The sequence below is a fragment of the Pelophylax lessonae genome (assembly GCF_965119305.1).
Source record: "Pelophylax lessonae genome assembly, chromosome: 5".
NCBI lineage: Eukaryota > Metazoa > Chordata > Amphibia > Anura > Ranidae > Pelophylax > Pelophylax lessonae.
The window spans coordinates 63571781-63597632 of NC_138772.1; the positions used below are offsets into that span (position 1 = coordinate 63571781).

A 25852-nucleotide genomic window follows, 5' to 3' on the forward strand; every position below is an offset into this window, starting at 1 on the left:
AAAATGTGTCACTGTGTTCCTCTCAAGAAGTTACCCTCTGCACAGGAGTTGGCCACGATTTTTGCCAGGGAGGTCTTCCGGTTGCACGGTTTGCCCAAGGAGATTGTGTCGGATCGGGGGAGTCAGTTTGTGTCCAGGTTCTGGCGCGCCTTTTGCTCCCAGTTGGGGATTCATCTCTCCTTCTCCTCGGCCTACCACCCTCAGTCCAATGGGGCCGCAGAACGATCCAATCAGGCCTTGGAGCAATTCCTTCGTTGCTATGTCTCCGATCACCAAGACAATTGGGTTGACCTCCTGCCTTGGGCTGAGTTTGCCAGGAACACGGCGGTGAACTCTTCCTCTGGGACGTCTCCCTTCATGGCCAACTATGGGTTCCAACCTGCCGTGTTACCGGAGGTATTCTCTCCCCAGGATATTCCGGCTGTGGAGGATCACCTTTCCGTCCTACGTGCTTCTTGGGTACAGATCCAGAAGTCCCTTGAGGTCTCTGCGCAGCGCCAGAGACTCCAGGCTGATCGCAGACGAGCGCCTGCTCCTTCCTACCAGGCCGGAGACCGTGTATGGTTGTCCACCCGCAACCTCAACCTTCGAGTGCCCACTCCCAAGCTGGCGCCTCGCTTTGTTGGTCCCTTCCGAGTGCTTCGCAGGGTAAACCCGGTAGCCTATGCCCTTGCGCTTCCTCCTGGCATGCGGATCTCCAACGTGTTTCATGTCTCCCTGTTGAAGCCTCTGGTGTGTAATCGTTTCACTTCCTCGGTTCCTCGGCCTCGTCCGGTCCGAGTGGGCAATCGTGAGGAGTATGAGGTGAGCAATATCCTGGACTCACGCCTGGTCCGCGGTCGGGTGCAGTTTTTGGTTCATTGGCGTGGTTATGGTCCAGAGGAGCGTTCCTGGGTTCCCTCTGCAGATGTCCATGCTCCTGCCTTGCTCCGAGCCTTCCACGCACGCTTCCCTCAGAAACCGTTCTTTACTCCGCGGAGGAGGGGCCCTTGAGGGGGAGGTACTGTCATGGTCTTACCTTCTTGCTGTTCTCCTTCGTTTGACATGTGCTGGCGGCCATCTTGGTTTCTGGGTTTCTTGTAGCCTCCCACCCTGTGGCTCCTCCTTCCCACTGGGAGGAGCTGGATGCCTAGCTCATATATATAGGAGGTCTGTGGCTTCAGTTCCCTGCTTGGTCCTCCTGTGTTCACATGCTACTAGACTGCTGCTACTTCTGGTTCCTGTTCCTGGCTTCGTCTGACTACCCTGTTGGTTCCTGATCCTGGCTTCGTCTGACTACCCTGCTGGTTCCTGACCCCTGGCTTCGCAAAGACTCTGCATCGGTTTCGCCATCCGTTTGGACTTTTGCTTTATAGCTTGTTTTTCAATAAAGCTGTCTTATTTTCACTTATCTGTTGTTGTACGTCTGGTTCATGGTTCCGTGACACCGACTGCCGCACGACTATTTACGTCGCTAGCCTGTAAGGATTTTGGGAGTGAGCGCGCGCCGCCGGATGCGCACTCCCGCCCCCGCGCGTGTGCCCGGCGGACCCGATGTCCGCCGGGCACTCGCGATCGTCCGTGACAGCAGGAGAAAGGCAGGCGGCTAGTGTAAACAAAGCCGCCTGTCAGTCTCCCCTGTGTATGAATGGTGATCAAACGGTTCTACTATGTAGGACCGTTGATCACTGTTCTTACACATCAAGCCACAGCCAATCACAGTTAGAATCAAGCCCCTAGGGCACACTTAACCCCTCCCTCTCCAATACAGTTAACTCCTTTACTGCCAGTGTCATTTTTACAGTAACAGTGCATATGTATAGCACTGATTACTGCAGTAATATCACTGGTAACCCCAAAAGTGTCAAAAATGTCAGTCAAGGGTCCGATCTGTCCGCCCCAATGTCGCAGTCCCGCAAAAAAAAATCGCAGATCGCCGCCATTACTCGTTAAAAAAAAAACAACAAAAATTACAAAAATCTTTCCCTTAGTTAGTAAACGCAATAACTTTTGCGCAAACCAATCAAAATACGCTTATTATGATTTTTTTTACCAAACATATGTAGCAGAAAACAAATTGGCCAAAAATGTTAAAAAATTTTGATTTTTACATTTTTTTGGGGGAATTTCATATAAGAAAATGTGAAAAATATTGTTATTTTTTCAAAATTTACGCTCTTTTTTTGTTTATAGCGCATGATCAAAAAATCGCACAGCTGATCAAATACCACCAAAAGAAAGCTCTGTTTGTGGGAAAAAAAGGAAGTCAAATTTGTTTAGGTACAGTGTCGCACAACCGCGCAATTGTCCTTTAAAGTCACGCAGTGCCGAATCGCAAAATAGGGACTGGTCAGGAAGGGGGTAAAATCTTCCGGGGCTTAAGTGGTTAAGAGTGAAGAGACTTTATTAATAACCGTTCATGCTTGATGTACAATACATTATTTTGATCATTTTATTTATTTATTTTGATCATCCTTGAATGAATATATTTTAGTGCCCCTGTAAAGGAGTTCATTAGCGCTGCTGATACATAAGACCTGGGTTTTTATATATGCACCTTTTATATATATATGTTCTAATTTGTATAGCAGTAGCTTGTTTTATTATTTATAATTTTTATATATATTCATTTGATTCATCCAGTAGTGGCATTATCACCACTTATTGGATCGCATATACCACAAGCGCTGAGTGGGTAAGACTTGGTTTTCGTCATTGTTTTGCTCCTTTTGTAATGCAAGGTTATTCCTGAATAGCAAAGGTGCCTTGTGATCAAGTCCAGCAGCAGATTGAAAGCCAGATGTACCCTGCCAGGAAGGTGGCAGCGTGTACTTTATGCAACAAATGCTACTACAGTGTATTACAGCATCCCTAGTGCCCAGACCATTCTGGCATATCCTTGTGAACAAGTCAGCAGTGGCGAAACGCGTCAAGGAAGGCGATTTCAGGTGGAGACATTCATTTATGCAGTTTTCAGCTTTTTGACAGATGTTGGCGTTGTAATTCCAAAAAGGGAGATATGCTACATATATTTTAGTCATGTTCTGTTCTGCCCTACAGCCCTTCTGGAAACAAGTGCACACTATTGTGCAGAAATGTATTGACACCCTTGTACCCTACACACCTGACTTTTTTATTCTACACCGTACCCCGATGCCGGTTAATGTGTATAAGAAAACGGTAGTCCGGTACTTGATGAATGCAGCCCGTTCCTGTATTCCCTCATTTTGGAAAAGTGTGACGGTGCTTTTCCTGTCACAATGGTTCCGTAGGGTTGAGGACATCAGATACATGGAAAGCTTAACTAGTGTGCTCAAGGTGATGGAAGAAAACATTAATAGGATGTGGTTCTATTGGCTGGAGTAGTCTTGCTGACTTTGAGCGCATATTGGCAGACCATTCGCCTCCTCCGTCTCTGTCATGCCTTGGTGGGAATGATATAGTTGTTACCTGCAAGACCGACCTAGTTGTGGAAGGGGATGTCCCCGGGTCTGACTGAGGCTCGGGGACTATTTTTGCCGCTGGGGTGCTGGCTGGGAGGAGGTCTGGGTTAAGTTGCGTCCCTACTTGTCTTTCCTATACCAACTTCCTACCTTCCCCTTTAACCCCCCCCACCCCCACCCTGTACTATGCCTCACTCCACCCCCTCTTTGTGTTTTTTTGTTCCCACAGGTGACCTACTTTAATGCCATGGAAATTCCAGGTTAAGATGAGAGAAGTGTCTTATGCCTGCACTGGGTGGTGCAGGTAGCTGTTCATATGCTTAAACAATTGCATCCAATCCTGGCTGTTGTTACATCTTGATTCATTTTGCACCCGATGTAGGGTGTTTCTGCCACAATGCTATTTTTGTTCTATTTTTTGGGGGGGTTTTTCTCTGGGATGTGACTTTTTGTTTTGTTTATTATTATTGTCTGTTAAAAACTAAGGGCTCCCGTTTGCGGATGATATACGGACATAATGTATGTCTATGGGGATTGCGGATGTCAGCGGATGACACCGCTGACATCCGATTTTGCATCCGTTCCGTTTTTTAAAGGGACGAAAAATAGGGTTCTGTTCCGTTCCAAAAAACAGAACAGAACTGAAAGGACAAAAATCGGATGTCAGTGGATGACATCCGCAATCCCATTGACATGCATTATGTCCGTTTTTCATCCGCAAAAAAATGGGATGAAATACGGACATACGGAATGCCCGTGTGAAAGAGCCCTAAGGAAAAAACATTTTGTAAATAAAGAGTGCCAAAAAAAAAAAAACAGACAACCATCCTAGGTGCTGGCACTTACCATGGTAAAAGGGCTGACCATTTTTGGCTTTTCAACTTTTTCTTTGTCTTTGTCTTTGTCTTTGGATTTTGAGAAAAGTCCTTTCTTCTTGCTGCAAGAGAAAATATATAGATGAATTCCCAAACATCTCAGACAAGAAGACCTGTGTAAGCTCCAAGTCACAATTTGGAGCTTACACAGGGCTGGGGTCTCTACTAATTTTCATGTAAAAGGCCAATCCCCTAACACCAGCATTCGCAGATGGATGAAAGGGGAGAGAGTCTTACCCATACCCAGAAAGTACAGAGTGTCTTTTTATGCTCCTGACAGCAAAACAATGTGGAGAAGGGGAGAAGCAAAGGGATGGTTAGTATAGGCTAATGGTAGGGCCACAATTAATGAAAACCAGCTGCTTTGTCCAGCATGGACAAAACACATTTTAAATTAAAATTTCTAGTTATAAATCAACACAAAGGCAGTATGGGGTCAATTCACTAACGTTTACCGCATGTGATAATACAGTCATGTGACTCATTTGCATAAATTTTTACATGTGGTAAATAAATTCTAATTAAAAAAAGAAATAAAAATAATAAAACTGCGGTATTTACTGCAAAATGAAAAATATGCTGGGAAATATTGTTTGAAAAGCTCCAAAAAAGTCCATATCACAAGCAGTAAAAAATCCTGCGATATTTACCACCAGGGTATTTGTCAAAAAACAGCATGGAGGTCGGGGGTTATACCCACGCTGTTTTTTGACAAATAGCTGGTTGCTAAAGAGTGGGCCGGAAAGCCGACTGCCGCGTTCTTAACAACGGATGACTCATCAAGCTGTCAGCAAGTTTCCCACTGACAGATGAATGTAAAAAAAAAATGCCGACAATTAGAAAAAAACAGCGTGGGGTCCCCCTCCCTAAAGGGCATGGTATGGATTTTAAGGGAAACACCATGCCAAAATGTAAAAAAAAAAAAAAAAAACGGCGTGGGACCCACCCAAAAAATTATACCAGACCCTTATCCAAGCATGCAGACTGGCAGGTCAGGAAAGGGAGGGGGACTAGCGAGCGCCTCCCCCCTCCTGAACCATACCAGACCACATGCCCTCAACATGGGGGGGGGGTGGATGCTTTGGGGAAGGGGCTTTGCTTTAACAAGGGGGCCCCCAGATCCCACCTCCCCCATGTGAATGAGTATATGTATCCCTACCTATTCACCAAAAAAGTGCCAAAAAGTAATAAAAAGATGTCTATACTTACCTATACTTATAATTTCGAGTCACATGATTGGGCTCCAAGTGCCTGATTCAGTGTAGAGGAGGGACAGCAGACAACGCATACCCCATAGTAAGCCTATTGGTGAAGTCACTGCTGAGGCTCTGCAACCATTGTCGGCGATTTATCCTCTTTACTGAAGCTGGACGCTGCAGAGATCATGTGACTGGACCAGAGTGCCCTCAAAATAGGTAAGTATAGATCTATTCTGAGGGCACTCGGTTAGAATAGGCTTAGAATGGGGGTGGGAGCAGGTTTAAGTATAGTTAGGGTTTGACCGTTCTTTTACTTTAACTCAAGAAAATAAAAAGAATATGTACCGTATATACTCGAGTATAAGCCGAGATTTTCAGCATGTTTTTTCATGCTAAAATGCCCCCCTCGGCTTATACTCGAGTCACTGTCTTTTTAGACATTCTCCTGTAACATGCCCGCAGCACTGCATCTCCTGTGCCATGCCTGTACATACTGTGCCATGCCTGTACATACTGTGCCATGCCTATACCTACTGTGCCATGCCTGTACATACCGTGCCATGCCTATACCTACTGTCCAATGCCTGTACATACTGTGCCATGCCTGTACCTACTGTGCCATGCCTATACCATCACCTGTGCTATGCCTATACCATCTCCTGTACCATGACCTGTGCCATGCCTGTACCATGACCTGTGCAATGCCTGTGCCATGACCTGTGCAATGCCTGTACCATGACCTGTGCCATGCCTGTACCATGCCTGTACCATGACCTGTGCCATGCCTGTAGCATCACCTGTGCCATGCCTGTACCATGACCTGTGCCATGCCTGTACCATGACCTGTGCCATGCCTGTACCATCACCTGTGCCATGACCTGTGCCATGACCTGGGCCATGCCCTTACCATGACCTGTGCCTTGCCTATACCATGACAATCGCCATCTCGACTTATACTCGAGTATATACGGTATACCTTTAATGTGGTGGCTACGTTTGTTTGCTTTTTCAGGCTTTTTCCCTTTATTTTCAGCTAGTTTGCTAGTAACGTAAGTTCTGTCCTAAGGTGACAACCCTACCTTGCTCTACTGTATTTATGAAGGAACAGCGTTGTCATCCTAGGCTGCTCACTTATAATTTGGACTACAGAACACCTCATGTTCATTTACGTAACATAGGCGAAGGTGTTCTGCAGTTTACATAGTTGAACTAGTCAAAGCTGCTTGAGATATCAGTGCAACAGAGTGCACCAGAACTTAGAAGCTCATTGCATTTCTGGCAGGATCAACAAGTAGTTTTGTGAACCTATCGAACAGATACAACAAAATTTCAACTGTATATTTACCAAATCAAAAGTGTTCATTGTTAGAGCCGGTTCACACTGGAGCGCCCCAACTTTGAAGCCGCCCCGTGCAGCACGACTTCATCGTGGCTTGCAAATGACTTCTCTAATGGAAGTCAATGCAAGCCGCTTTGAAGTCGCCCCCAAGTAGTGCAGGAACCTTTTTCTAAGTCAGAGCGACTTGAGTCGCTCTGATTAGAACGGTTCCATTGCAAAGAATGGAGCGCGACAAGTCGCCTGACAAGTCGTGGCAGTGTGAACCGGGACTTAGTGTGCATACATTTTAAGCTGACTTTTACAGAACAAGGAATATCCTGTAGGATGGAACCCAAAGGTGGGCCTCCTGCACGGAAAAAGCGGGGGAATGGGATGTTTCTGATGCTCTTATGTAAACAGTACAGACATATAGTCAAATATTAAAGTAAAGCAGAAGATGTAGATAGAATAAAAAGATATATCCTTTATTAACACATATAAATCACATATAAAATTTACAAAATTGTATACGGCATATATACATATCTCCAGATGCCTGTTAAAGACAAAAGAACAAAAGAGCAGATCCAACTTCAATTTGTGCCATGCACATGTGCTGGGGAACTGAAACTTGGACCCAAAGACCCCTACGCGTTTCAACTAAGTAGTCTTCCTCAGGGGGAAAGGTGGTCCAGAGTTCCTCAGAACATATATCTAAACATACAATGTAGAGAAGAGATTCACATTAACTGACATATTAAATATCAAAATTATGTAGAAAGGCCATTATGTATTGTACACTTACATTCAGTATTGGTAATTGCACTTAGAAGGTCTGCACATGTAGCATATTCTGCAGGTCTCCCCTCAGGGACCCCCAAGAAAGGAAAGAGCCCGATCCAAGTCAGGGGACCACAAGGGGCAGGAGCAATGAAGGGCCGAAGCCGAACCTGATGGAGACATGGCGGGGTGGCAGGTAGGAGGGGAAAGGGGAAGAAAAAGAGATAGAGTGAAAAAGAAAAAGAAGAGGAAAAAAAAAAAAATGTATATTAGACTATACAGAAGGAGAAAAAAATATTCAAAAGAATCCAAATTTATTTTTCAAAAATAGTCCAAAGAAATATATATATGTATATATATATATATAGATTGGAAAAGGAAAAAAAATATATATATATAAATGTAAAGGACTTGTAAGTCCAAGTACCTGCTTCAGTTGTCAGTCAATAGTCCCCGGAGCACAAAAAAGGACAAGGGGATGACTATGTAGAGAGGCCAAACAAAAAAATATATTAAAAAGCAAGAGGAGGAAAAATCACTCCTCAAGAGCAAGAAACAACGATCTCCAAACTAAAAAAAAAAAAAAAAAAAAAAAGGAGGGGAGGAGATAGAGTGAAAGGAGAAGTAGATGCAAAGAGGAGGTGAGACAACAAGGAAAAAATGTATAGTGTGTGTTAAGAATAGCCAAGATGTGCATGAATGAATAGAACAAAAGACCAAGAATAAAACATACCTGCTTTTGGAACTCGACAAACGTACCTCCCCACAGAAAGTAGGGAATGAGCACCTGAGCCGAGAAGTCAGGTATATAAGGGAAAGAAAGACCCACCTCTCGCTCCCATGTACCAATCCCACCATGCCGCCACCAAGGTAAACGCCTACAGCCATCGCCCACTGGTGGAGAGAAACCCCACCTGCCCCCCGTAGCAGACATCCCCCAGACCGCCCCGAGCTGGGGGATGTCTGCTACGGGGGGCAGGTGGGGTTTCTCTCCACCAGTGGGCGATGGCTGTAGGCGTTTACCTTGGTGGCGGCATGGTGGGATTGGTACATGGGAGCGAGAGGTGGGTCTTTCTTTCCCTTATATACCTGACTTCTCGGCTCAGGTGCTCATTCCCTACTTTCTGTGGGGAGGTACGTTTGTCGAGTTCCAAAAGCAGGTATGTTTTATTCTTGGTCTTTTGTTCTATTCATTCATGCACATCTTGGCTATTCTTAACACACACTATACATTTTTTCCTTGTTGTCTCACCTCCTCTTTGCATCTACTTCTCCTTTCACTCTATCTCCTCCCCTCCTTTTTTTTTTTTTTTTTTTTTTTAGTTTGGAGATCGTTGTTTCTTGCTCTTGAGGAGTGATTTTTCCTCCTCTTGCTTTTTAATATATTTTTTTGTTTGGCCTCTCTACATAGTCATCCCCTTGTCCTTTTTTTGTGCTCGGGGGACTATTGACTGACAACTGAAGCAGGTACTTGGACTTACAAGTCCTTTACATTTATATATATATATTTTTTTTCCTTTTCCAATCTATATATATATATATACATATATATATTTCTTTGGACTATTTTTGAAAAATAAATTTGGATTCTTTTGAATATTTTTTTCTCCTTCTGTATAGTCTAATATACATTTTTTTTTTTCCTCTTCTTTTTCTTTTTCACTCTATCTCTTTTTCTTCCCCTTTCCCCTCCTACCTGCCACCCCGCCATGTCTCCATCAGGTTCGGCTTCGGCCCTTCATTGCTCCTGCCCCTTGTGGTCCCCTGACTTGGATCGGGCTCTTTCCTTTCTTGGGGGTCCCTGAGGGGAGACCTGCAGAATATGCTACATGTGCAGACCTTCTAAGTGCAATTACCAATACTGAATGTAAGTGTACAATACATAATGGCCTTTCTACATAATTTTGATATTTAATATGTCAGTTAATGTGAATCTCTTCTCTACATTGTATGTTTAGATATATGTTCTGAGGAACTCTGGACCACCTTTCCCCCTGAGGAAGACTACTTAGTCGAAACGCGTAGGGGTCTTTGGGTCCAAGTTTCAGTTCCCCAGCACATGTGCATGGCACAAATTGAAGTTGGATCTGCTCTTTTGTTCTTTTGTCTTTAACAGGCATCTGGAGATATGTATATATGCCGTATACAATTTTGTAAATTTTATATGTGATTTATATGTGTTAATAAAGGATATATCTTTTTATTCTATCTACATCTTCTGCTTTACTTTAATATTTGACTATATGTCTGTACTGTTTACATAAGAGCATCAGAAACATCCCATTCCCCCGCTTTTTCCGTGCAGGAGGCCCACCTTTGGGTTCCATCCTACAGGATATTCCTTGTGAAATAATTTCGGGATGGATGCACCCCCACTACTTATACCTTTTTACTGAGCTTTTCTTCCTTATATGACTTTTACAGAAATTACTCAAAGAAAAGAGTAGATTCTACCATAGGTGATCTTATAAATGTTCATGTAACGTAAAAAAAAAAAGCAGAAGACTGTGTTATGGAAGTGGAATAGTTCTATTACTCACTAAGGCCATTTTGGGTAATGTTTTGACAACTGTTTATACAATGCACTTGATAAGGTTCAGCTTCATAGCTTGGCTATGAAGGAGAAGCTCCACATAAGAGTCCCTATATATTTGCTTTCAGCTATTAACATTTTTTCCATCAACAAGTACAAATTCTGCTCCTTCTCAGCATCTCCACTTCCTGCTTGGTAGACTTACGATTTGTTAGTTTTCAGCTCAGTAGTTCTTTGCATGAATTTTTGGCACCAAAATAAAGTAAAACAAAAACATTCCCTGACCTCTGACCTAACCTTGGTAAACAGACTCAAACCAAGCCTAATCACTAAACTATACTCTTTAACCACTTGCCGACCGCCGCACGACTATATACTGTGGCGGTCAGCCCCTCCAGGGCAAAGTGATGTAGGGGTACGTCACTCGCCCACGAGCCTGTAGGGGGTGAGCGCTCCGGACCCCGCTCGTTCCCTGACATCCCCACGCGTGTGACCGGCGGCTCCGATGTCCGCCGGCCACTCGAGATCTCCCTCAGGAGAGGGAGAAAGACAGACGGCTGATGTAAACACAGCCGTCTGTCATTCTCCCTTAGATCATGACAGAGGCTATGCGATCCTGCTATGTAGGATCGTATGTCTCTATTATGATCTAACAAGCCACGCCCCTTGACAGTTAGAATCACGCCCCTAGGGACACACTTAACCCCTTGATCACTAATAAAGTTAACCCCTTCCCTGCCAGTGTCATTTTTACAGTAACAGTGCATTTCTATAGAACTGAATACTGTAGTAATGTCACTGGTACCCCCAAAAGGTTAAAAAATGTCAGTTAGGGGTCCGATCTGTCCGCCACAATGTTGCAGTCCTGCAAAAAAAAAAAAAAATCGCAGATCGCCGCCATTACTAGTTAAAAAAAAAAAAAACAATAAAAATGACAGAAATCTTTCCCGTAGTTAGTAAACGCAATAACTTTTGCGCAAACCAATCAAAATACGCTCATTGCGATTTTTTTTTACCAAAAATATGTAGCAGAAAACAAATTGGCCTAAAATGTTAAAATATTTTGATTTTTCCTTCTTTTTTTTTTGAGAATTTCATATAAAAAAATGTAAAAAATATTGTTATTTTTTTTACATTGTCACTGTTTTTTTGTCTATAGCACAAAAAGTAAAAATCGCACAGGTGATCAAATACCACCAAAAGAAAGCTCTGTTTGTGAGAAAAAAAAAGGACATCAATTTCATTTGGGTACAGTGTCGCACGACCACGCAATTGTCCGTTAAAGTCATGCAGTGCCGAATCGCAAAATAGGGCCTGGTCTTTGAGCAGCCAAATCCTCCGGGGCTTAAGTGGTTAAAACTTATCCTCTCCACACCCGTCCACCCTTAACCTTAAAGCCTCTTTCACATGGGCCTAGCTGCTGGCTTGCAATCCATGGTTGACCGCTTTGTCAGCAGCAGCAGCTAGCCCACATTTAGCAGGTTATTCAGGAGGAGATATGCCACTTCCCACATGCCTGTTTGAAGAAGGATCTCACACTGAAAACTCCCTTCACCACACCACAACCACCACATCTATTGGACTTGGTTGCATCACAGTTGTAGAATGACCCCATTCACCTCTATAGGAGAACAGTGGGAGGCGGTATCGCCTGCTCACCACAACATGCCCTATATTTTTGTCACAACAATATGTATGAGCAGAGTCACTTCTTGTCTCAGCCCCTACCCACCTCTAAGTACTGTTTCTTGGTTTTATCCCCAACCCACCTCCCAGTACCCCCCCCCCCTTTTTTAGAGAATACAGAACCAAGTATAATTTTGTGGTGCTTAGTAATTTGTATGGAATTTGTTAATGATAGCAAGAAAAGTAGAAAAATAGACCCCCCCAGCAACAATAGATTCGACCAGAAACAATGGACCCCCCCAGCAACAAAATACCACCCAGCAGCAGCAACATATTTCTCAGCAGCCAGCATCAATAAACTCTCCAGCAGCCAGCAACAATAGTAGATCTATTCCAGCAATAATTGACCCCCAGCAACAATAGATCCCCTACAAGCAACAATTGATCTCCCAAGTAACAATAGACAGCCACTCAAAAATAGATCTAGTCCAGCAACAATATATCCCCTAGCAGCCAGCATTAATAGACCCTCCAGCCCACCCCAGCACACCTTGCTATTACATACATTCAGTGCTGGAGGTTCCGGAACTGCGTTCCCCCGCGTTCCCGCTGAAAAAAAGCCCTGTGTATGAGAATGTCTGGCAGCCATTGACTGTTTTTTTCAGGCAAGATAAAAATGTGCCTAAGGCGCCTGCTTTTGCTGCCCGAGAGTGCCCATGTGAAAGAGGCCTAACTGTTATAGCCCAGTACACACAATGAGGTTATCGGATGAAAAATTGTCTGTTATTTGAGGATTTTTTTGGATGTTAGTCTCCATATTGAAAATGAAGAGGTTACTAAAGTACGACAATTCTCATACGACAGACAAAAAATTCAAAAGTGATATAATGTATTGTATTGTATTTTAGGATGAAAACTTTTAATTAACCAAAAATTGTACGATCTGGTATCATACGAAAAACAGTTTTGTGTTTGTCCCTTTGGATAATATAGGATGGAAAGCTATGTACTTACGATCAGATTATCATACGATCGCTTAGAAAGTGGTATTTTTTGTACGATTTTCTGGGCTGTAGGCAACATTTTAAGACAACATTATTTTTTAGGTTTTTCTATATAAATAAGTTCAAGAACAAAGAAAGAAAATGCACAGAGGTAGTGGGGTACACTTCCCCATACAACAGCATTAAAACTGCTAAAGCAGGTACAGTTAGGGGGGCATGTCACACCAACCTCCACACTTCTACGGTAGAGAGGGTATGAGTGGTGGGAAGGGGAGAGAGGGAAGTGGGGTTCGGCCAGGGTGATCTCCACCATGCTTACTCAGTTATAAAGATGTTTACAGGTAAGCCAATGGGAGACATGTGGAGCAAAAGAAATCAATACAGGTGATTCGTGTTGCAATAAATTTTGCATGTCTCTCATATAAGTAGGTGCTAATGTACCATTTACACACATCATAACCCTAATATTGTGTCTCTACAGGACACAGTAGTAACATGGAGGTCAATGGGAGGAAGCAGTGAGCAGGGCAGGGAACAAAGGAGATTGACACTCCCGAAGGGGGGGGAATTCCCATGCAAACTTTGGGGGGAGATTATTCCACAGCATGAGCAACAAGAGAGGTATTTACATTCTTCTTTATAGGGAGTTTGCTTCTTTTAAATGTTGAGACGGCAGGAGAATAATTGCACCTATTACAGTGGAGAATTTAAAAACTCTGTATTAAATACTTGATACTAGGTGTACTCTTGTAAGGGATGGAACTCAAACCAAAGACAGTCAGGCAATATGGATGAGCTTGCATTTGTTTGCAAACAGGATTCCGGTCCAAATCTGTGCCCCAGCTATCATTCTTTGTCCAATAAGCCATGGGTGGGGAATTCCTATCCTACAGCTGATGAAGAAGCAGGGATGCATGGGACATCATTGACCTAATATGGCCACATCGACCAAGAGCTGGACCAGGAAGGACAGCTAGCTTCAGGTTTCAGACCCAAAGCTGCTTCTGGACAAACACAAGCTCATCCCTATCAGGCAACCAGCATTTAGCAATGGCAGCCTAGACCTATATCCACCGTCCTTACCAAAGGGTAATAGGCAAATTCCCATTAAACAATGTATTTTGTATGTGTGATAACCATTTTTTTATGTGCCAAAAACTCCTACTCCCACAAATACGTTACCTAATTTTTATTGCTACTAAATAGCATCCCAATCAAATATTTCCTTGCCCAAAAGGAGCTTCGAGTCTGATCTCCTTAACACGCAACCAAACTTTTTGGCAGTTGCAATAAACCCAAGTAAGCACACCCAATCTCCGTGAAGATGTCATCATTGCAGGGGATTGAAACCAAAATTCCAGAGCTCCAAAGCAATAGTTCTATTCCATCACCTGTCATGTTGCAATTACTGCAGAATCGTAAACTAAATTGAAAACATTCAACTGAAATTGTTTTTTAAAAAGTCCTGTATCACAATGGCACCCCCGAGGCGAAGGGGTTTAAGCTGTATTTTTTAAAACGCAGTGGGAGTCCTTCCCATTTCCAGCACAACAACTGGCCCACCTGCAGTTCAGGATAAATGTTTGATCTGTAAAAAAATTCACATCCTAGACTGAACAGAAAAACAATATTTGACAGATGAAAGCCAGGCGCTCGGTAGGCAGATTGTGTCCACCGAATGAGTTTAATATGTGCCTGCGGGCTTAAAGCTGAACTTCAAGCTAAATACATGCATTGAATACATATATTGTAGCTGGCTTGTCAAAGGATTTTTATTTCTCTCCACATAGTCATGAGATTTATACAGCCCCCTCAGACAGCGCAATGGTGTTTAATACAGTTGTGTCTTCTCTCCACCCCAAGTTTTTGATTGGACAGTGAAAGAAAAGCAGAAAAGAAAAATGTTGGTGTTAAGCACCAACAGAATCCGCGCAAATGGAAATTAAATAATAATTAGTAAATAATAATATATAATGTAAGGAAATTATTCCTAATTGGGAGCTGCAACAAAACGTATTAAACGTGCAAGTGGGGTAAACTTATATAATGCTATATAAAAGTCGCGCTCAACCAAAATACACGTGAATTAAGGTGCAAGTAATAAGCATATACAAAGTGCAAAGTGCAAAATGAATAAATAATATAAATGATACCAAGTATTAATGATAATATTAAGTGCAATTTTAATATTAATTGCACTTAATATTATCATTAATACTTGGTATCATTTATATTATTTATTCATTTTGCACTTTGTATATGCTTATTACTTGCACCTTAATTCAAGTGTATTTTGGTTGAGCGCGACTTTTATATAGCATTATATAAGTTTACCCCAAAGAAAAGCAGAAGACTGATAAGAATAAAGACCCCTTTCACACAGACTTTCTAAACAGGACCGCTTTTCAGGTTTCCAAGTAGACCCGATCAGACGCCCTATGTAAATCTATGGGTAGGTGGTGATAAACAGACATGTGTCCATTTACTGTATATCAGCTTGCCTCTGACTTTATCTAGGTCCATAAGAAATTAAAAAGGTCTGTGTCATTTTCCATTTCCCAGACCTAAACATGACGGATTGATGGTAGCCCAATGTAAACGGACACATGTCTGCCTACATCCGGCCACCCATAGATCTAATATGAGTCCGGGCATGTACGTTTTAATAAATAGTGCAAAACACTGAACAGACATTGATGTCATACAAGTGACATCCATTCCCTTTTTCTCTGATTTGGTTAGGAATCTGCTCATGGATTCTTTCCTAAATGGACTGGGGAGCATTCATGTAAAAGGGGCCAAAGCAGTTCCTTGCCAGCAGATTTGCTTGCAGTACAGCTGATTGACTCCTAGTCCTGTCCTGCCCTCCCCCAGTCTGAGTGCTAATTAATAGGAAATACTATATTTTAATTTATGGGGGATGATGATTACTGACATATTGTGCAAGGCAGTGTTAATTTCCCCACTTGTTTCCTCCTCTCTGACTTTTCCATCAAGATCAAAAATAAAATTATTAGTCCCTACCCTCATGCCAGGGTACCATGTGTAATCCTGGACTCTGACCCGTCTGTTCAGCCTTAAATCCAATCACTGTACAAATCTTATAGACTTCACCCCTGTAACAATCTATAAAATACACCCCTTTTTAACCAATGAAACCACCAAGCTACTTATTAACTCCCTGGTTATCTCTTTCTTTGACTATTGCAGCTCCCTTCTCATTGTCCTACCTCTACAGAGGCTATGCATTCTTCAGTCTATCATGAATGCTACTACCAGACTCATCTATCTAACTAACCACTCAGTGTCCACCATCCCTCTCTGCCAATCTCTACATTGGCTTTTGATTGTCCAAATAGTAAAATTAAAAATATAAACAACAACATACAAAGCCATTCACAACTCTTCCTTGAGCTAAATCACCAATCTTGTCTCAAGATATCACCCAAACCTTCCTCTCCGCTCCTCCCAAGACCTCCTGTTCTCTAGCATCCTTGCCACCTCCTCCCATGCTCACCTCCAGGACTTCCCCAGAGCCTCTCCCATCCTCTAGAACTCTCTACCTCAATCTGTCTGATAATCACATACTCTGTCCACCTTTAGGAAATCCCTGAAAACTAATTTCTTCAGGGGTGTCTATCCTGCCTCCACCTAACTACTGAACTTTTAATTCTGAAACCAACTCATCTCTCACAGTTATTACCTTTTGTACCATTTGACTCACCCTATTAGATTGTAAGCTCTCATGAGCAGGGCTCTCCTAACCTTCCTGTATTGTATTTTAATGTAACTGTACTGTCTCCCTTTATATTTTAACGCGGTGCACATACATCCTGTAGAATAATAATAATATTAATCTACATATTGCAGACAGGAGGGGTTTAAAGCTGCTATTTGCCAGTTTTCATAGCAGTAATACACTGTATTTAGAGATTTATAGATATCCCAAGTATGAATCAAGCAGTTTTATAAAGCTGCTGTGCAGACACCAGGGGTCCTGAAATGGAGCAGCACTCAAACACCCAAAATGCATGATAGGACTATGCCCTTAATAACAAAGATTAAGAGAAACATACTGTTAGTTTTCACTTAACTTTTAATTCTTAAAAATATAAAACCTTATATGCTTGGTGTAGCTAATGTAAAAAAAAAACACTGCAGCTTACAGTTGTTTTGTACAATGAAAGATTCCTAGGGACATGATCACCATGTGTACACCATGTCTTTCCCAAGGGATGGGCCGATGTCTACTTTAATTGTCCCAGCGCTATTGCTAACTGAATCTTTATTCCCCTGGTAATTGACTGTTTATGGAATGTGATGATCATCATTTTTCATTCCTGCTTCTTTAGCTCAGTGGTTGTCATATCTAGAGTCCCTTGCATAGAGGTGTAAGGGGGAAAGTGATTAGAACCTCAAAAAGTACAATATACATTTCATACACATAGATTATGTTAAAGTAAATTTAAAGCCCATTTTTTGTTTTTACCGTTCAATCTTTCTATTGATTTTTTTAGTTCAATAATCTATTAAAATGTTTTTTGGCTAAAAACAACAGATGGAGCCAATATTGCCAGGGAAAAGGACTCCCTCTACTTCAGAATTAACACGTAAAGAACAATATAAAGAATAGGAATAGGAATATAAAAGGAATAGTAATCAACATTAGTTTAACAACAAAAAATAATCCGTTTTATTTGTTCATTCATTTTTTGGCAGGCTAATTTTAAATACGTAAAAATAACGTAAGAAAATTATACTCAATAAAGATGTATAATAAAATACAGTTAACAATGTGACTGTGATATCAAAAAAGTCCCAAGTGTAAAACGTAATAATAAAATTCCAGGGTGATGTACGTGATCCACAGAGGACATCAAATCCCAACACCAAGAGAAAAGACATGATTAGGCTCACTGGAACAAGTGGACCCAACTTGCCATATGACAAAAGGGTCAGATAATTTTGAATACTTTACGGATATTGGTATGGATATTATTTTTATTGATATTGATATGGATTGCCATTTTTTTTTTCCATTAGATTTGTGTTCTTGTCATGTTAGCCCTACAGAAGGGTAAGTCCTTTCCTTTGAAAAAAAAAAACACATTGGCTATATCTTGTTGTTTTTAACCAATAAACATTTTAAAAGACATTCCAAACGAGGTGAACATTTGTACTAACCACATACCCATAAGTTGCTTGTCTGTTGAGAGATTCATTTATCATGACCAGAGAGGTAGCAGCCTAAGACCCAACATTCACCATTGACTCACACTCTGTATTATTTATTCTGCATTATCTATTTTTTTTATTATTATTTTTTTATTACAGGTGCTTTTATTTACAAATCACTTTACACATATATGGTACATTTACATCAGTCCCTGCTCTTAAAGAGAAAGTAAACCCGTTTAAAAAATGTGAAAAAAAAAAACCTGTAAAGACAAAGGCATAATGAGCTAGTATGCATCGCATACTAGCTCATTATGAAGTACTTACCTAAAAACGAAACCCCCTCAGTCCATGTCCGGCCGTCCTGCTTCCTGGATCTCGTCCCCCGGCCATCTGATTGGTCAGGGGCGCGATTACATCACCCCCGCGCATGTCCGCCGTTCACGGCACTGGGATCTGAAGGAATGGCACGGGTGGCCGTTCCTTCAGAGCGCATGCGCCGATGACGTCATTGGCTGCATGCACTGTAAATATCTCCTAAACGGTGCAAGTTTAGGAGATATTTATAGCACCTATAGGTAAGCCATAATGTAGGCTTACCTATAGGTAAATGTAAACAAAAGGGGTTTACAACCTCTTTAAGGAGCTTACAATCTAAAGCCTTGTACACACAATGAGAATATTGGATGACTAATCGTTCGTTTTTTGTTCCATGCTAGTCTCATATCGAAAGTGAAGAGGAACTTCAAAAAATACTTGTATGACAGACTATAACTTTGGAAGTGATGTAGTGTGCTGAGTTGTTTTGTAATGTATTCTTTCATTTATGAGCATTGTTCTTAAGATTCTTTTTGGATAAAAACTGTACTAAATAAATAACATAATCGGATGTTGTGTTCACGTACGCTAAACATTTTATAGCATGTACCTTAAGTTTTTGTTGTCCAAAAAGTCAGATTCGGCTGTCAAAAGCACTATACTAACGAACAAATGATCAGCCGATCTCATACGAAATTTTACTTCCAATTTTCTTACCATGTGTACGGGCCTTAAGGTCCCTAAGTCACATTCATACATTCACATACTGGGGCCAATTTAGGCCGGCCGTACATGAGTCGAATTCCGAAAGAATTTTATTTTCGAAAAACTTATTTAGGAATTTTCATTTTAATTTTGCACCATTAGTGGGCAGGAGCAACAGTGAGTGATCGGGCATGTTGGGATGTTTTTGAAAAACAAGCGATTTTCTAATCAATGATGGGGGATTTGTGTAAGAACTATAATTGAAAAACAAATGCGCATAAGCACAAGAAAATAAAATTCCCAGGTAGAAAAGAAGAATCTCGGCCACAAAAATTATTTTTTTTGTAGCAACATGAAGTGGAATTGAAGGCTTGGTTGGTCGAATTTTGAAAACAATGGTGGCAGCATCGGATCACAAAACGCATGAAATTTCTGATTTTCGAATGAAAATTAGTTTGGGATTCGACCCATGTATGGCCTGCATTAGAAAGAAGCCGATTAACCTACCAGCATGTCTTTGAAGTGTGAAAGGAAACAGCAGTAAATTTGAATATATTTCCGTCAATCCCGTGTTATTTCATACCTACCAGACCATGGAGACACAACTGGAAGTAGGAGGAAATCTCTCTAAAATGAAGTGAAGTACCCCCATGCACACTTGTCATCAAAGCAAGAACCCCAAATATTGTCTTTCAGTACAATTTTAGGGTTTATGCACACAGACATTTATAGGCATGTTATATAGCCATTGTAAATTTCCCAGTACTTTCCCACGCTCTGGGATCTGTGTACATGTGTACAGCTGAACACGGCCATACACATAGCTTCTTTGGATTGGCATTTACCAATGCAAGCAAATCTGACATATTTCTGGCACTCAAAAGTCTCATGTTTGGGAAGTATGTCCAAAGCACATACATGTGCTACTTGTAGGGCAGGCTGTACATGGCACCTGCAGCTCCGCAGCTGCGGGAAAGCGCTGGGAAATTTATGCTGGGCATATCAACCCCCTTAAAAACCTTGTGTGCATGAACCCTAAAAATACATACTAAAAGTGCAACAGCACAGATTCCTACTTCTTTTATCAAAATTATAACATAACCCAGGCCAACTAAAAAAATCTTTTTTTCTTGGTTGGTGCCTTGCTTTTTTTTTTTATTTAATATGTTTTTTATTGAATTTTATACAGATTATACAAGCATGAAAGAAAGAAAGGAAAAAGGGGGATCTCCCCAAATTTTATACAGTTAGGCAATCCCTGCTCGTCATAACTAGAACCAATGCAGAAAACATACGGTTTAATATACCTACAAAAATCAATATTTCTGGGATTATTAAGCATTTTAGACCAGTTGTTTAAGCGGGAGCGCTCCACTAAAGAGAGGAGAGGAAGAAAAAAAAGGAGGTCCCTTGGTGTTTCACCAGTCTTGACGTTCTAACCTAGAGAGGCCTCAGCCATATATGAAGCGTATATGTTAGTGTGGGTAAATGTTAACCAACATGACCAAATCTTACGTGCCAGAGATGCCTGACCATGAAGATCTAATGTCATGTCTTCCAGGTAGTAAGTACGGTCGACTGCCCGCAGCCATTGAGGTATCGAGGGGACTGTAGACTGTTTCCAATATTTTGGGATTAATGCTTTGGCTGCATTTAAAAGGTGAGGGGTAATAGACTTTCGATACTGGGCCGGAGGAAGTTTAGTGTCATGGAATAAGACCGACAACGGATCCCTAGCAATAGGTAAACCCTGAATCTCTTCAATTAAAGATAGTACGCTAGTCCAAAAGGGTCGAATTGCTGGGCAGAACCACCATATATGTGCGTGCGTAGCTCTAAGCCCACAGCCTCTCCAACAGGCAGCCGAGAGAGATGGTGTCATCCTCTGTAGCTTAACGGGGGAGTAGTGCCATCTAGTGAGAAACTTATAATTGGCTTCTGCTGTCCTCGCCGATGTTCCTGAACTATGAGACAATTGAAGAATAACCTCCTCCTGTGTCGGCGAAAAAGTACATTTAAAATCTAGTTGCCACTGTTTCAAAAAATGTGGGGTGGAGTTGGGGCTTAATGCGTCCAATGCCTTATAAAACTTTGATAATAAACCTTTACTTGATTCAGGGCGTGCTAGGATTTGTTCAATCGGGTTCAGGGAATGTATGTTGCGTAAGGGGTGAGGCAGTTTTTTCACAAATTGCTGGAGTTGGTGGTATTTCCAGCAATCCATAAATGTCTTTGGTGAGGCCTGGCATATTTTAGAGAATGGGAGTATTCCTTCCATCCCCGTTATATGATGCAACAGCGTAGCATTGGCCTGTGGTAGCCACTGGGAGAAAGAGTGATCTTTATAACCAGGCGGGAAAAGGCTATGGCCTAAAATCGGCATAAGCGGTGAGTTGTATGGGATTTTATAGAGCCTATGAAGCCGATCCCAGACGCAGAAAACCGAACTGGTTAAAGGCGAAATGGTGTCAGCAAAATTTCTAGTCTCCGGCGGTATCCAAAGTTGAGTATATAATGCTGTATTTGCCAGCTTCTGCTCGAGCTGAACCCAGAGCTTTTCCTCTGTATGAAATTTCCAATCGGCTATCCGAACCAGGGAGATGGCATTCAGATATCTCCCGAAGTCCGGCACCGCCAACCCCCCGCGGCTTTTGCCCCGCGAAAGTAGCGAGAGCGCAAGCCGAGGCTGTGAGCGGCGCCAAACATATGCTCTAACCAAAGAATTTAAGGTCCTCACCAAATTGACGGGTATATTAAACGGAAGCATTTGAAACATGAAGAGCACCCTGGGCAACACATTCATCTTGACAACATTCACCCTCCCTATCCAAGAGGTGGCTAAATGATGCCAATTCGCAAAGTTAGCTCTAATTGTGTTAAGTAAAGGAATATAATTTGCTCGTGCTAGATCCTCCACCTGGGCAGTAATATGTACCCCTAAGTACTTAAAAGAATAAGGTTGCCATATAAAGGGAAATGCTGGGCTGATGTCATGTGCCATTGCCGGGGCAATTGTAACGTTTAAGATTTCCGACTTCGTTAAATTGATTTTAAAATTAGACAAAGCACTATATCTATCAAATTCAGAAAGAAGATTAGGCAGAGATATCATGGGTTGTTGTACATAAAAAAGAACATCGTCCGCATAAGCCGCGTATTTCTGTGACATAGACCCGACCGTGATACCGTGAATCGAGGGGTTTGCTTGAATTCTAGCCAGAAAAGGTTCCAAAGATAAAACAAAAAGTATAGGGGAGAGCGGGCAGCCCTGTCTGGTCCCATTAGAGAGCTTAATTGATTTGCTAAGGATACCATTAACCTTAATCTGAGCAGTAGGGGATTTATATAACGCATTAATCAAACGACACAGGCGGGGGCCTAGACCAAACGCCTGTAGTGTCGCCATCAGGAACTCCCAGTCCACCCTGTCGAACGCTTTTTCAGCATCCGTGGAAAGCAACAGGGTGGGCTGGGAGCGCCGGCGAACAAAAGATAAAAGTGAAATTGTACGTGACACATTGTCCCTCACCTCACGACCAGGAATGAAACCAGTTTGACTGCTAGCGATACTAGCGGGTAAAAAAGGGAGTAATCTATTGGCGATTACCTTGGCATATAATTTAACATCGACATTTAACAAAGAAATGGGACGATAGCTGGAACATAAAGAGGGGTCTTTACCTTTTTTCGGGATTAACGAAACATACGCATGCAAAGTCTCCGGACGCAAAGAAGAGTCTTCCAGAATAGAGTTAGCATAGGAGGCCAGATGAGGAAGCAAGGTTTCGGTGTATTGTTTATAGTAAAAGGCCGAAAAGCCGTCAGGGCCCGGGGCCTTCCCCATTGGGGTAGAGATTAAAGCGGCTCGAAGTTCTTCCACCGAAATTTCATCCTCCAGAGAATTAGCTTTCTCTGGTGGGATACAAGGGAGATTAGCACTAGCAAGATATTCTGACATCAATGATCTACGCTTTTCTGGATCCGGGATAGCTTTCGGAACAGAATAGAGATTTAAATAGAATTTATGAAATTCGGCCGCGATCGAGGTGGAATCGTGCGCCAAAGAGTCATCATGTCGCTTGATTTTAGGAATATAAGAGGCTACTTTTTGTTGTTGCAAAGACCGTGCGAGGTGTCGGCCAGGTTTATCACCCCATTCGTATATCCTTTGGGACACCTTGCGATATATGGCCTTGTTTTGTGCATGAAATAGGGCCTTAAGCTCCTCCCATTTTTTAGTCAGTAACTGTAGGGTAGAAACAGCAAGGGAGGCCTTATGAGAGCGTTCAAGAACCTGTATTTCAGCAACAAGAGTTCTTTGACATGATAAGAGCTCTTTCTTCTTCCTTGCTCCTAATTCTATTAGTTTACCCCTAATATAGGCTTTATGGGCCTCCCAGCGAACAGCAGTATTGACCTCCGGCAAGGAGTTATCCACGAAAAAGTTATCTTGCTTTTTAGACCTGTTCTTGGGGTTATTTTGGGTGCTGATTCAGAAAATTGCATTGGCTAGACTGCTCTTATTTTTTAGGCCCCTTTTACATTTATCGATTTTGGATCGCGGGAGGAATTGTCACAATTCTGCTGATGATTCCAAATTGCACTGCAATACTGGCAAATGCAGCATGTGTGTTTGTTTGCTATTAATTTCTAACTCCACATAAAACATGGTGTGGAGTTGCGGCAAACTGCATTGCGCAAAACTTGTTGCCCAAAAAGAGCTCCTGCTACTTTTTGGGTGACAAGCTTTGCCAGGATGCGGTTTGCCACGATGGCCGACAACCGCAGCAAAACTGCAACGCGTTTTAAGTGCCACTAAAAATGCATAGCTCAAGTGCTAAGTTTTGCGAGCATTTCAGTGTGATTTGGAAGCACAGGCAGAATTACTGCAATTACGCCCGTGATCCCAAAACACTATATGTGAACAGGGCCTTCGATATGGTTGAATTTATATAGTTTTTTTTTTACATTTCTGAAAAGATCTTGCTGATCAACTTGTTCTTCTCCTACCTAGTTTGTATTTTTGCATTCAAGTTAGCAGATATAGTGAGAGTGTGTATATACTTCCAACCAGGGCTTTTTTTCTCCGAAAATAGGTGAAGGAACTCAACTACGACCCACGCCCCAATACACCCTCCAAACTGCGTCAAATAGTGGGTGTGGTCACATTTTACTAACAGTGAGAGGGTCATACAAGGGCAATAAATATTAGGAGTGCATAATGTGTAGAGTTTGTAGGGGTTGGTGTGTGTTACACACAGAGTGCAGAGTTTAGGAGTGTGCTGCAATACAGAGTGCAGAGTTCAGGGTGCTCTACACACAGAGCCGCCCTCCACAGTTGCCTACTTCTGCCCCCCCCATCCGCATCTCACTTTCCCCCCTCTTCAGCTCAGATCTCTGCATGCAACCCCCCTCCACTGCCCCCACCCCCCCCCCTCCTTAAAAGCTCCACCATCTTCCACATTTCTTACTTTTGTTGCTGTATTAAGATTGATTTTCCAGCCAGCTACAGTAGTACCTCCCCAGACACTGTGGGTGGTTCCTCTTCTTTCACTTGCAGGGAGACCATCCAATGGGGGTATCAGCATCAACACTCCACATTGGGCACCTGCATTTCCCTTGTCCCCATCCTGAACCCAGTAGGAGACCCTGAGGAGATCAGATCTGTGGGAGCAGTTGGGAGACAAACTGTCACTTGTAAACACAGAAGCCGTACCTCTGTCTTTACAAGTGATAGTGGTGAGCAGGGAGCAGAGAACCTGAGCCAGAGGTGGTGGAACTGAGTTCCACCAAGTTCCAGCTAAAAAAAGCCCTGCTTCCAACTGTAATTTTTATTGCAAATATTTCAAACAAACTTCTTTCACGTTGTCATTATGGGGTATTGTGGGTGAAATTTTGAGGAAAATAATGAATTTAATCCATTTTGGAATAAAGCTGTAACATAACAAAATGTGGAAAAAGTGAAGCTCTGTGAATACTTTCTGGATGCACTGTATATCCTGATTTTTGATGGGCGAGCAGAGTGAAGATTGGTATATGGCATTTATGCTATATCTCAAAACCTAGCGCTGATAGGGAAAAATTGGTGCAATTTTTAGAATCAGCGGGTCAAATATAGCCAGGAATAGGTCTAACATTCGAGGCACCAAAATGTGTGTTGGCCTGTAAATTCTCAGCCTTCAAGAATGACCTTCAGGCCCCTAACAATCTGTTGACTGACCTCCCCTGCTCTGGTTCTTTTCATTTTTCAAGGGACTATCCGTCAAATAATACGTACCTTTAATAATGCTAATCAGTAATAGTTGTGTAGATGCCAAACAAGCAACAGGCCATGGGTTGAACAAATGTCTGTGCTAAATGACAGCTGTACTATGATAGATTGCTATATATAGCACAAACACTCCTTCTTACAAACACTTAGATAAATGGGTCCTCTAAGTCCAACTTGATAGAAGGAGGACATGGCAAAATCCTTCCTTTTACTGCCCCGTTGCTGCACTAGGAATAATTGAACTGGTTACCATTCTAGATCATTTTTTTTTTGTACGGTCACTTAGATCCTGTTGCTTTCCAAGAAATGTCTAGATGCTAGCAGTTTTCTTTTAATCCATAGTGACAGGGACTACATCATGTTATCAGAAATCTGTGTTATTTAATATCATGGAAAGTACATTGGCAGTATTAGATAAAAATGCCAGAGTGGAGATATATATAGACACATGACATTTTGTCACAGAGGCCGTAACAGGGTTTTATTGCTTTTTATCAGCTGTGCACCATTTCATTTCCGCAATTTTATTTTTAGTCACCTTTAGGAGCTAGCTGTCCCTGTCACAATCACATTGTCATGGCTAGTACTGCCCTTTCCATGTATTTAAAGGCTCGGTCCACCCAAAA

At 42.1% G+C, this 25852-nt stretch overlaps 1 protein-coding gene across 1 annotated transcript in view; it reads right to left on the reverse strand.

The window, feature by feature from the left end:
• The window catches only part of LOC309556429 (ATP-dependent translocase ABCB1-like), a gene marked incomplete at its 3' end in the record, with an annotated part of 65368 nt that overhangs the window by 15308 nt on the left and 24208 nt on the right, over positions 1-25852 (reverse strand). Inside the window, exon 3 of the mRNA XM_082258894.1 lies at positions 4269-4359. Coding sequence (XP_082115020.1) covers positions 4269-4359 — 91 coding nt within the window. The remainder of the gene's footprint in view (positions 1-4268; positions 4360-25852) is intronic.